The sequence below is a fragment of the Choloepus didactylus genome, chromosome 1 (assembly GCF_015220235.1).
Source record: "Choloepus didactylus isolate mChoDid1 chromosome 1, mChoDid1.pri, whole genome shotgun sequence".
In the NCBI taxonomy this organism is placed as follows: domain Eukaryota; kingdom Metazoa; phylum Chordata; class Mammalia; order Pilosa; family Megalonychidae; genus Choloepus; species Choloepus didactylus.
Genome location: NC_051307.1, coordinates 188139141 through 188152886, shown reverse-complemented (window position 1 = coordinate 188152886; position 13746 = coordinate 188139141). Strand labels below are relative to the sequence as shown.

Genomic DNA, 13746 nt, shown 5'->3' with positions numbered 1-13746 from the left:
ATCTCAACAATTTGGGCAGTGGTAATGATCCTTTGGGAGCCTGAAAGTGCATAAGATGAAGGTCCCTTAAAGTGTGCTATCGTTACATACATGGTAAGGAAGATTTGTTACCATATGGATTCAGGAAAATTCATATTGCTGTGTTAGGTCCTTGAGAGTTTGTTAGTATATAGTCATATCTTGTTAATAATGGGTGGCCTCCATTGAGCTCCACCTCTGGGTACTCACACCCCTGTGTAGTCCCTCCCACATTTTACCAGGGTTGGTCTGTGTGTCCAACAAGAATACAGCAGAAGGGAAGGTATGTCACTTCCAAGATCTCTCTCTCTCTCAGATCACCTACTCTAGAGGAAGCCAGCTGCCACGTAAAGACACTCAGAGAGCCTATGGAGAGGCCCACATAGTGAAGAACTGATTTCTCCAGCCTATAGCCAGCAATGAACCAAGCCTCGCCAGGGACAACAAAAGTTTGAAAGCAGAAACCCCTCCCCCTCCATCAAGCCTTCAGATGACTGCAGCCCTGACTGACAGCTCGACTGCAATCTCATGAGAAATTGTGAGGTAATAAGTGTTTGTTGTCTTAAGCTGCTAAATTTTGGAGTAATTCGCTGCATAGCAATAGACAGCTAATACGCAGAGGAAACCAGTGGTATGTCTGCATGTCTCCAGTGGAGCCATGGGATAGGGAAGAAGGCTCTGGGCATTTTTTCCTCCCTCTAGGAGACTGACTCTTAACCTTTTAAGGATCATGAAAACTTGTAAGACTATCAGGGGCAGTAAGAATCCTTTTCCTAGACAAATGCACACATGCACATGAAAATAACACATCACAGATGATATCAGGAGCTTCATTTAATCTATGCAGCCCTTCCATGAGTACCCTGGGGATAAAAGATGCCAGTTTAAAAACCCCTTCCTTAGGCGATCAGGTGAAAAGTAGTCCCAGAACAGGAGACCTGGTGTCCCACCCAAATTAGTAAAGCTGCAAGTCCTGACTGCCAGGGAGTTTACACAAAGGAGCTCACAACTCTGCTCCTGCAGGGGGAAGAAGCCACAGCACTTTACAGAGGGCTGCTAAAGGTTTCATGGAATAGACTTAGAAAGATTTTACAGAGTGCAAAAGCATTTAAGCTTTCTCACATGTAAGTCTGATTTCGCGTTTTTAAAATGGTAATACATCACGTGGCCATAGAGGCTTTTTGACTGCAACACTTGCCTCAAGATCATGAAGCTAACCTCTTCAATGCGGTTGTAGGGAAATGCAATGTGTAAGGGAAATCGTGTTAACCACTTTCCCCTGTGATGACCTTTCTATAGGTGTGAGGATCAGCAAGTGAAGGACAGTAGTCTAGGTGTCATTCTCATCACTGGGAAGTATCGATGTTGTTGTCTTCTATCACTTAGCTCTCTTGACTATCTAGCAATGTGGCACAGCTTTTGAAGAAAAACATAATGTTTTTTTGTGCCTTGCTATCTGTGTGATTGATACTTGCTTTTCCACATAACAACTCATTCATAAATTACTTGACTTGCCAGAAGCAGAGCTAAAGGTCAATATTTTCATGAGAGAGAGAGAATAAAAAATGAACTAGCCTTAAGATAAATTTCTCCCCACAAAGTTCATCAGATGGGAACGTGCAACCCCCCCATTCCACTGTGGGCATCCTTGCCCTATCAGGACTAGTACAGATCCTTCCATTACTTCATTCTTGTATCCAGTAAATACAATGTGCCACAGCTGTGTTTTGTATCATCTATAATTCTGACCATAATAAAAGTTTAAGTAGCCCACACACATGCAGTTTTCTGGAATTGTATCCAGATATTCAGCTATGGCTGCCTGCATCTCCCTCCTTTCTCACTGTCTCCTAATTCCAGAGCTCCGGGCCAGAGCTATTCAATTGTCAAAATTCGATTTTATTATGTCAAAGAAAGGCAAAGTGGATCCAGAAAGGATAATAGAAGCTCATAAAAATGTGGAGGAAAGGCAGTGCTGGAGGAATCTGAACTTCCTCTGCAGCTTCATATTCAAGGATCCAGTACTGGGCTGGAGGATCAGGGAAACTAGCTTCAGCCTGCAATGTCTAGTGACAGCAGTTCTCATCCACGCCAAGCCCTGAAGCCTAGGTCTCTAGGCTGGCAAATCACAACAGGAGATCAGATGCCCCACCTGACTTAGCAAAGCAGGAAGTGTTGGCCATCAGAAAGTCTACAGAAAAGAGCTCACACTCTACTTCTGCAGAGAGAAGAATCCACAAAACTTCAGGGGGACATCAAATGATTTCATGGAATGGAAACACTATAGGAATAGCTCATGATTTAAATTTTCTTGTGTTTAAATACAGCTTTAAATTTTTTCTGTCTTTTAATTTTTATTTATTTTAATTACATTTTATTTTGGCCACAGTGAACAGAGGGGCAAAACACTCAACCACATTCATTATTTTGATTTGAACAAACTACATTATCTTATGATTATTTTCGGTAGGTTGCTTGTAGACTGATTTGACCTGAATTTAAGGGAACAAAATAAGAATTAATGTTTAACTTTGAGAGAGTAAAATGTCCATACTTGTTAAGAACCCAGAAAATACTGTGTATGTATGAGTGTGTAATCACCAGATTCTTCTTTCTTTTCTGCAATTCTTCTCTCAGCACAATGTTGGTATTTAAGAGAACATAGCAATGAGTTTGCTGCTGACTAATATGAATGTGAAGGCATTTCTTCAAATCTGACAACCTCTTTCTGTAGTTAAGTCTATTTTACTGAGCAACATCATACCTATGTACCCTAGGAGCATACACCAACCATTAGCTAATTTTCCATCACTTCCCTGAACCAGGTCCTCTTCCAGTTTGCTGCAGTTCAATTTGTTCCCTGGCTTCAGCCTCCTAATTCCCTGCCAGCTCACTGTCTGGGGGATGAAGCTGCCTTGCTACTGATGGAAGGACCGCACTAAAGAGGCAATTAAAACAACTACTCACATCGTGTGCAAATATTCTCTCCCTCACTCTCTGATATTCCTCTTCTCTCTCTTCAATTGATTTACTTCGTCTGTCATCTCTAAATGGATGCATTCTGTTTTGCTGAACAGAAAAAAGAAATCAGGAGGGTTATCCAAGTTGAGCTGTTAGAAGTCTGCAGTTAAGCAACTGTCAGCTGAGAATAATAAATGTTCACTTAAACAAATGGAGCATGAAAAGTCTCACTCCCTCTGGTCCCTACAGAGGCCATGGTGGTGTGGCATGTACAGTGTGCATATGACATCCAACAACGGGAGATGTTTGCTGCACCTGGTTGCTTCCTCCCTGGATGGAAGTAGCACAGATGTTTCAGAAATGAAAGCACCTGTAAGTGCACCAGGTGTTCAGCCAATTCAGGAATTTGATGGGTCATAATTGATCATCATCTCATTTGCTAACCTGAGTGTTTCTGGCTCCTCAGAAGGAGGCAGACCACTGGCAAAAAAAGAGGAAGTGGCTAGTTAAGGTGGCTAAGGGGAGAAATGGCTTTGACAACTTTGAGTACTACAGAGACAGAGAAAGTGAGTGAAGAAAGTAATGGGCAGAAAGAAAGATGTAGACATTATTTCTCTAGATCCTAATTTGTGTTTTATTCACTCATTGACTGATCTTGTGAACTGCATCTGGCATAGAAAGGAAGACCAAACAGTTTTAAACCAAATGTAAAAAGCCTATTTGGTGATAAGGGTCAATGTCAAGTAAACTGAAGCAACAGTTCAAAGAACCCAGCATAAGGACTGCCCTTCATTCTCTCCCCTGAACAGCTTTCTGTGTCTCAACTACCCTCCCATCTTATCCTTGCCATTCCTCACAAAATGCTGTGCACTAACCACATTCATCCATCCACTCAACAAACACCCACTAAATACACGACACTGGCACATGTTTCCTAATTAACCTGAGCCACAGTGCAGCTCAGTGGTGGGAGGAAACAAGATACAAATGATGAACAGGTTAATAAAAAAAAGTGCATCAGATATGCACATACTGACTTAGAGTGACTCACTGAGAATAATTAAAGTAACTTGAGTGAGATGCATATTGTCTTACCTTTGAGAATTCTAAAGCCAAGTCATTCTCAAAAAAAAAAAAAAAAAAATGTATTTTGATTGTTGGAGACCCAAAGTGTAACTGTAATGGCATTTATATGGCTCCTTACTGCTCTATTCTAGTATGGCTTATGTATTTATTTATTTTTGCCGTTTACTCAGTTTTCTTCCTAATCACTCTCCATCTCTCATGGCCCAACACCCCTACCCCACACCAATCTGGAGAAGAGATTTAGTGAAGTCTCTCTGCTCTTGTCCAGGTAATCGTGAGTACGACTATGCTAGAACAACAGTGTTTTGTCACAGCAAAAGACACATAAAGTTCTGCTACAGTTCATGCAAAATGAAGCGGACAATTTACATGGACAATAAACATGGGAAAGAGAAGGGGTGGGAGACTAAAACATGAACTTGATTCTTTCCTGTGAAGACTTATTTTAGGATAGTTGCAAAATCCACCTGTCCTCACCATAACAAGGTTTGTTCTTTACGGCTACACCCGTTGATCATCAGTCCGTATTGATAATCCAGCTCAATTTGTGCACAACTGAAGGACAAAGCTGTAGGGATTGGAATGACTGCCATAGTTACACAGACATCTGGAAATGCAACTGACAAAGCTTTCCCCCAAAAGCTCGGAGCCTGTGGCATCCCATCCCCCGCCCTCCACGTCATGCAGCAGGTACTGCGCCAAGCACCACCCATGCAGCCCAACACAGAGCCATTGCTAAAGCAACCAGGACATTTTTTTTTTTTTGCTACCCATCGAATGCCAAAAGGGGAGGCAAGGGGAGGCAAGGGGGGCAAGGGGGTTGGAGAAAGGATAGTAGTACCAGAGGCAGGGAAGGGATGGCAGAGGGAGGAGGGGACAACAGAAGGAGGACAAGAACATCAGTCAGCCCACCTTCAAAAACAACAATGTCAGCCACTCTCAAACTTGAGAACCAACCTGATTGTCTTCTTTATCAATACTAGAGTTATCTCGCTTCAAGATAAACCGCTTCTGGGATTCTTCACCTTTTTCATCTTTTAAATGTTCACAAAACCTTTGCTCTGGTCTGCCAGCAAAGTAAAACATATCAATAAAAAAGTTTTTTTCCCCTCTGTTTAAAATTATTTCTTAGTGTTGTTTTTCCCCCACAGTGGCATTCAATGCAAAAAAAAAAAAAAAAAGTTTACAAGTGGTCTGGATACTAGAGTTGCTGGCAATATATATGCAGGTAGGTAATAGATCACTTTATGCGTGTTGTTAGAACACCTTTTGTTGTTTTGAATTTGGAGTTGCATTTGTTGTCATGATTAACTGAATGCTGCTCACCATGGCTGAAGCTAAAAAAATTTTTAAAGTCCTGCACATATATAGTTTATACCCATTTCTTTAGTTATTTTGACTCCTATTGCTCCTGAATTCAAACAAATTCCCTCCCATATTCTCAAACTATGTTTAGAACTTGGAAGTAACACATTAACTCATCAACATCTGGAAGCTTTCCATCAGTTGCTCCCTTTCAAGAGTTTTCTGAGTCTGGAGGATCATCTATAAATTATTTCTGCCTTTCTCCATTAAAAAAATGCTCTGGAATCTGGCTATACTATCTCTGACATGCTAGACTATAGCTTGTAAATCAGTTCAGTAATTGGGGGATCTGGAGTGTAAACAATTTAATGACTGATTAGCATGGCAAATACGTTCCAAGCAGTTATACACTATTGATTAATCAACTGATTTTTTTAAGTCCTCAATCATTTTGTATTATTACAGGAAAGGGCTCCACTTCCTTGTTAATGTCCTACAATCTTCACTGTACACAACAGTATTCAGCGAATGATTTGGGCTTGGGTTCATCCCAAAGGAAGTGCTAAAATGTTTGTCCCTGGTTTAGAAAATGTTGTAATTTATTACTCTCATTAAAGTGGCTCTGTCATGCCTGATGGATTACTTCTGAAGCCCACTGGGTTTTGTGTCCCTAGTGGGCTCTCTATGCATTCAGTAATCAGGAAGCCACTTCACAGGCAATGCTGTCTGCTGTTAAATATGGGTGACCGGTAATTAAGAGAATCTCATAGTTCACTTGTACCTCTGAAATAAGCAAACAGCATTTTTAAAACAAAGGAATAGTTTAAGTGTACGATTCAAATCTTGATAAGAAGCACTCTTTCCTTAAATACAGGTACATAAATTATAATAAAATTTGTGAGCAGACAAGAAAAGTGGAATAATACCAGTTTCTAGAATAGTGCATAATTTTTGCAAACTGATAAAATTATTTTTTTAAATCCCTACAGTAAAACTTTGATGTAGGAGGAGCAAATACTTTTTGCTTCTTTTATGATGAGGTAACCACCCCTTGGCGATCTTTTTGACTCCCAGTATATGGATTTGCTCACTAAGCCACAGGCATAAAATAGCCTTTTCACAGCCTTGCAGAAACTTGGTTCTGCATCTCTCTAAACATATAGTTCACAGTAGGCTGGAGGCCCTCAAACCTCAGGATAAAGAACAAAAAACCTCCATCATCCTGGCAACCAATGTAAATGTTGTCCCCCAAATGTAAAATGTAATAAAATATAATAAGCAATCTGGAAGTACAAATATGACATTTTGAGATCAGCACACTAAAGGAATAAAGTATACCTATACTTTATAGTGAAGGAGTCATTTACTGTAGAGAAATTCAACATGTATTATAAGGTGTTATTATCTAGGATTGTTTCAGGTTGCTGTAAACAATAACAATTCCCAGGAATTTTTTTAAGCTTCTCATCATTTTCACCCAATATTTATATATTGCTCTATACAGTTTTCACATAGGGAGTTAAATTAGGATATTGACCTAAATACAAATGTTGATTCAGTCAATGATAATTCTCTCCTTATAGCCTCTGGCTCTGCAGTCTGATAAACTCTAGCAAATAAAATTATTTGCTTGCTGTTAAATATACAGATACACTTTTTGCATTGGTTTTTAATTGGATTGGGGCCCACTTAGAAATGAAATGGTCTGAGAATGCAGACTTTCTGATTTGTGAGCAAAAGGTAAATTTGCTTTAGACTAAATCTTCCTTAAGAAGAAAAGCACTCAAGTAAGATTTAAACACATTAACCAGAACTAGAATGTAAGTTCCATGTGGATAAGGACCTTGTTTTTTAATTGCATAATTGCCAGTGTCTAGAACCATGCCTGGCACATGGGAAGCATTCAACTGAATGAATAAATGAATAATGTATACATGAATGGAAACTTAGGATAGCCATTCAGAAACCACTGGTGTAATTCAGGGACAGATCAAAAGAGTCCCTAAATAAGATAAATAATCATAAAAGTTTTAATGATAGACCAAGAAAGGATTTGGTTAGTAGGAACATAAATTCAAATTTAGAGTATTTGGAAAATCTTCTTTAAAATCATGCTTGTATTTTAAGTTGACCAAAAATAATCATGTAAAAAAAATTTTATAATTCAAGGTACCTTGAAAAGGGAAGGGGGAAATAACACCTCTTCTAGCTTTAGAAATTCTCAGTTTGAAGTGTCACTGTAGCTATGAGAGAACTATTTAAACACTATTTTTGAAATTTCTCCCTGCTTTATACTGCTAGCTTATTTGTTTTTGTGACAGGGCATGGGGAAATCTATACCTATTGCATAACCAAAAAGTAGTCTAAAGAGCTTGTTCTAATCAATAATACAAATATTATTTAGAACAAGAATACATCTTACTATGATATTGCTTTTCAAATATCTTGTTTTATTTCCTCCAGACAATATAACAGTGCAAATTATTAATCCCTTCATGTTTTTCCAAAAATATATTGAATGATCAAAAAAGTAACCATTTGAAGCTTGCTTAAAAGGAATAAAATAAATTTTACAAGATTTTTTCCAGGTTGATTTTATGAAGAATTACCTATGGCTCTAGAGGTAAGAGCAACTTGCAGATTCAAATTCATGCAAATGAAGATATATAACAGAAGTATTCCAAATGATTAAACTAAAAATTATCAGTAATGCACCATTATATTAGAGCTTTTAAAAATCCTTTTACCATTAATTTAACACAATAGCAATATTATTTCTTAGATATATAATGAAAGGAACTAAAATAATGTATTACACAACTCTATTTTAAAGTGGTAATGAATTATTTTTAATATATTAATATGAGAGAATATAATTCTAAGAAAAAATTTCCTAAACTGCAAAAGGTCATGATATTCATTAAATAAATGATGATCAGACTTTACCATATATCTCATAGCCATGCATCATCCATACCTAATTTTTTTTCTCTTGGCAGACTTTAGCTTGTGAGATATTATTTCTAGCTTTCTGTATATCATCATCAAAAAGCATAGAAAATACATTTAATGCTTCTTCTAGATGGAAAATAAGTTTCCTCTTCTCAAGGTAAAAATACATTTTTCCACAATTCCTAGTTCGTATCCACTGTGAAACTCATTGTTCACGTGTGGTAAACGGTGCCGGCATTTCCAGTGAGCTTCTTGGCATCCCCAAGCAAATCTTTGAAAAGTTAGAATTAACTCCTCCTTGTTCCTTAATTAGACACAGCTTACTAATTGAGAAGCAGTGTGGCTGAGTGAAATACTGTGTGAGACAATCAAACTCTGTCTTTCACTCAGTCAATTCCAATTTTAGTTAGAATATTTTCCCCATGAAGCTTCAACTAGATGAGCACTCACCATTCTGATTCTTATTGTTTTAAATATTTTTATCTGCAAGTATTTTCAAGAGTTTACCCTCACTGGCAGGTTCTGGAGACCAAATTTATTACTTTTCTTCCAAATAGTTAAATTTAACTCCCGCCCCTCCCCCACCCCCCAAAAATGACGATTTCTATTCTACTAAATATGGAGAGGGACCAAGGAGAAGTCTTTGAATTTCAAACTGAGTAACTAAAAGGTGGTCATTAATATGTATAAGCACCTTAGCAAAGAAAGGCTCTGTGCACTACAGAATAAAATATTTTGATGGTGTAAGACACCTATCAAAAATATTTTAATTGTCAAACATATTAGAAAAGCCTAAGGGGCACTGCTCCCATAATGCTTTGAAATTTTCAGTTAAAAAAAGTTTACAGCATTGATGTCTTCTATTAAAAAGAAAAAAAATCCCATGTTCCAATTTTTAAATAATATTTCACAGATTCCAGTATCATTTTGTCATTTCATACCATTTTACTCTCTTTTAAATGAGACTAAACCTTTCAAATCAAACAATATTTTCCAACGCCAAGTATCCAGCTTCCTATATCAGCCTTTCAAACTTCTGTTCTTGATTCTCCGTACCTTTGATAAAATCATTTTATTCTTCCTGATTTCTACCTTACTAACCTTACCATGTATATACAAACACAGACATGTAAACTAACACTGGAAACACCTTGATCCTCTTTAATAACATAGGCTATTCATGAACAACAAAAGCAAGCAGAATACTCAAAGATAACGTGGGTCTGTAAGATAGACCACTTCAACTGGTAAATCAATTTGGCAAACAATTTGGCTACATGCATTAAGAATCTTAAAAATGTTAACCCACCTTGACAAAGCAATTTTATTTCTAAGAATGTATCCAAAGGAAATACTAATAAATGAATACACAGTTACATAGTTTACAAGAGCCAAATAGTGGAAATCCACAGTGGACTGGTTAAGTAACCTAAGGTATCACCATGTGCAACATGTAGCTTTATAAAATGGCATCCAATAATATTGGCTAAAATAGAAAAGCAATGTATAAAAGCACAGATATGCCATGGTCATATTTATGTTGAAACTATAATATATAACATTAGGAATAACATTTCAGTAATATATAACAGTAAGAAAAATGTTGCAATAATTGTCTCTGATGGTTGGATAATGGAAAAATTTTATTTCTAACATTTATATATTTGTGATTATTACAATAAACATGTAATAAAAATAATAAAAACTATTATTTTGAGAAAGATAGGAAAGCAATTCAACAACTTCAAAGTGATTTGTATCTAATCATTGGGTTATGGACAATTAAAATGTCCTTACATGTTGAATATTTTCTGTATTTTCCTTCCATAAGCCTTTATTAGATTACAATCAGCTAAAATGGACATTTAGATGCAGTGGTTTCTCAAATTAACTCTTAATTTTTCTACTGTGCTGCTACTTTACAAAATACCAGAATTAATACTCCCCCTGCTTCTAGTGTTGTATTATTATATAATAGTCCCCCAATATATGTAAACCAAAAATAAGTAAATAAAAAAGATCACTCTCTTTATTCCTTTGTCCATCTTGATCTATATGCATATAAACATATGCATGTAGTCAAGTCAGCTAGATGATAGTCTACTCTGAAGGCCTTTCTTTTTTCTCTTCTAAAATAAAAGACCAAATAGCTATGAGATAGAAAAGGACAGAAGGATAAGGAGGAAAAAAGGAGAAAATATAAAAGTTGAAAAGGGAGAGAAATTAAATGTAATTAAGACCTAGAATATTTTATTCTTATTCATGAGCTTGGTTGTTTCTGAACTGTACTGAGCACAGTATTGACAAAAATAAAATAGCATACACATGAGATAGATGTACTAAATTTAACAAAAGAGGCACATTTCTGGAAGTTTGCCCCTAAATGAGAATTGCCACAAATGAAAAGTCATGTATATGGCAGAAAATCTTCATAGAAAAGCATTTTTATAAATGATGTGTGGATTTTCTTACATGAAATGTCTGACATAGGATGCCACATATATTCTCAAAAAAGAGAACAGCATCAAATATGTGCCTATATTCTTGAAATTATAAAAACATTTCAAATTTTATCTCATGAGTGTCAAAGAATCTATAAAGCAATTTCTATTTGAGCCCTTTTTTAGGGCTAATTTGGGGCTACTTATTATTTTCAAAACTCCAATGGCATCTTCCAAGTAAATCCACAAATAAACTAGTCTTAATCCACAAAACTATTTGTTCCAATATGCTTGCTCATCCTCTCCTCTCCTATTGCTATTGAGACAGAAAGCACAGCACTCTGCATGTTGAATTCATTCCTTTGACTTCCTACACTTAGCTGGTGATGATCAGTTTCTTGTTCAGTTCCAGGGTATTGATTTCTTGAATGTTTTCTAATCTCAGGCCTTTCTTTTCAGTGGTAATAAACTGAATAAGAATAGGGCTAGACTGTCAGGTCACTTTTCTTTCTTTAAGTTATCTATCCTTCCATTTCAATACTACATGAATATTAAAAGGTAGTAGTATTAATGTATTCAATGACTTGAAGTTCCACTCTCTATAAAACCCAATGCATTTTAGAACCTAACCCAATAAGATTATATAAAATGGATATTGAACTAGCATACTAGTATGCTATAGTTTAGTCATTAAAATAGTGTTAATAATACAGACAAAATGCTGATCAGCAGGCCTAACAAAAATGCATCTTAATAAACCAGGTATCATATTACGTCTTTTCAGCTCTGTAGTTTACCAATAGTGTGACTTTTTACATTTGCTATTTACTTAAACCTCCCTAGGGGAGAGGTTTTTGTCAGTTTTGTTGGGAAAAAAAAAGAAAAGAAAAGAAAAGACAAAAAAAGAAAGGAAAGTAACAGTACTTACCTTAAAAAACTTGGGAAGATTAAATGAGATACAAGATGAAGCAAGTGAAGTATAAAGCCCGGTTTCAGGCACTTAGAATAGCACTCAGTAAATGTCAGCTACCATTATTAACACTGTTGATATTTTTCTGAGTAGCCAAAATTTGAGGATGTCAGTGAACATAGGACCAAAATTTTTATTAGAGTTAAATTTGATTAGGATAGACCTAATTGCTAGTATAATACTCAAATATTGATTTGATTCAAGCTTTTTCAAATGAGGCATTCATGATTTTTTGTTTTCTTTGGAAACTGCTGAATATGACTGTCATTTCTTAGGATTAAAGGCTTTTTGCTTATATATTATAACATATATAAAAGTACTCCATTTAAGCCTACATGCAAATACAGCATTTCAGTTGCTGAGAAGATCCAGAGTGATCAGTGCACTCTAAACGATATAGAGTTACCAATATTTTCTTTTATACTTGCAAAGAAACGCTTCATTTTCCTGGTCTGACAGCCAGCGGAGTGGAAAATGGAGGTTAGGATTCCCTGGGAATCCTGTGGGATTGGATTGAAGGCTGGGGAGCTAGAAGGAATTGGGTTGTTGGATAAGATGTATTAGGTAGAAATATTCTCTTCTCTTGGTAGATTCCAATATGTTGCTTAAAGACTCATACTAAGCATTTTAAAACGACACTGAAGTATACAATTTTGGAGAAACCAAACAACTCCAACAAATAAACTACAACTTCTCTTTCTGCTCTCTGCCCCACTTCTATCTTTCCTAAAGCCAGGGTAATATGTTAAGGGCCTCTCCAATATGAGACATCTTTAGCTTAGCAAGACATGAGAACTACACCAAAAAGACACCTAGCCACTATACACCCCCAGGTTCTCCCTAAAACCTTTTCCAAGGCACAAGTGCAGAAGTGACCACCAATGCCTTGGAATGGATGGGGAAGCAATGAAGGGAGCCTGCAGGCACTGGGCCAGATTCAGCTGCCTGCAAGCAGAGCTACAGATTGAGAGAACTGAGCCACACCAAACTAGCTCCTTCCAAAACTACTGTACATTCAGGACAGTTCTACAGAGTAGACCTCTCCCCAACTGTTCCAAACTGAAAAACACAGTTTATATACTTAGACACACACACACACACACACACACAGTCTTGATCAAAATCATCTTGGCTCCTCAAATAAACTATGGTCTTCTGGTGGGTATGTTCTATAACCTGTCCTTCTTTTGTCCAAAGCATGGTACTGAACCCTTAAGAAATACTTTCTGCTTGATTTATGACACAGTTTAAGAACACAGGATTGGGTTTTGTTTTATTTCTAAGTATGCCAAGACAATTTTTAATCCAGTGTGATCTGTGGTTCTGGAGTTTTGTTGACATCCTAACAGGTTTACTATTCATCTTAATATTAAAGTTGTTTAATTTGGTTCTCTGCTCAGTTCTGAAAACCATTAAATGCAACTTAAGGTTTGGGAGGCCAATCACTGGGTAACAGTGGAAGAATAGTGCTTTGTTTTCTTTTTGCTCTTATAATCATCTAAGAGTATTGTTAACCTTTCCTTTCCCTAAACTTAGGAGAAGAGTCACACGGCTAAGTGGCACAAACAGTGGATTTTGGTCTGGTCTTCTGTGAATTGACTAACATCAAGCAACATGAAACTCACTTTTCTTTCCTGTAAAATTATCTAACTTTAACTATTTAGAGTTTTGTGAGCTAAACCAATAAGCAGTTTTCAAAATATTTTTACTCTATGGAAAACTCTGGAAAAAACTACAATAAGAATATTAATGTCATAGAAGGTACAGGCATGCTTTAGTTCTAAAATAAGCCAATCATCCATTCAAAAGTGAAAGCCCCATAAATAATTAAAAAGGAGAAAGGAATGCAACAAACTTTATTTTCTCCCCTCACAGTACATTTCTACAATTTACCTATCTCATCCTATAGTCACTGAAGGAAGTATTTGAGAATACTATGGCAAAAATACAATATTTGAGAAAAATTATATGGAGTTTGACCAATGTTAAGAAATAAGTCTTACTTTGACCCTG

At 36.5% G+C, this 13746-nt stretch overlaps 1 protein-coding gene across 14 annotated transcripts in view; it reads right to left on the bottom strand.

Moving 5' to 3' along the window:
* ARPP21 (cAMP regulated phosphoprotein 21) overlaps positions 1-13746 on the bottom strand; it is a 149810-nt gene that overhangs the window by 79519 nt on the left and 56545 nt on the right. For 9 of the 14 annotated variants that reach the window (XM_037846950.1, XM_037846943.1, XM_037846926.1 and 6 more), the window contains 2 exons: positions 5023-5131; positions 2986-3087 (listed from right to left, as the gene is read on the bottom strand). In XM_037846950.1, the coding sequence (XP_037702878.1) occupies positions 2986-3087; positions 5023-5131 (211 nt within the window). The remainder of the gene's footprint in view (positions 1-2985; positions 3088-5022; positions 5132-13746) is intronic. The other 5 variants (XM_037847008.1, XM_037847029.1, XM_037847017.1 and 2 more) reach the window with 1 other exon arrangement.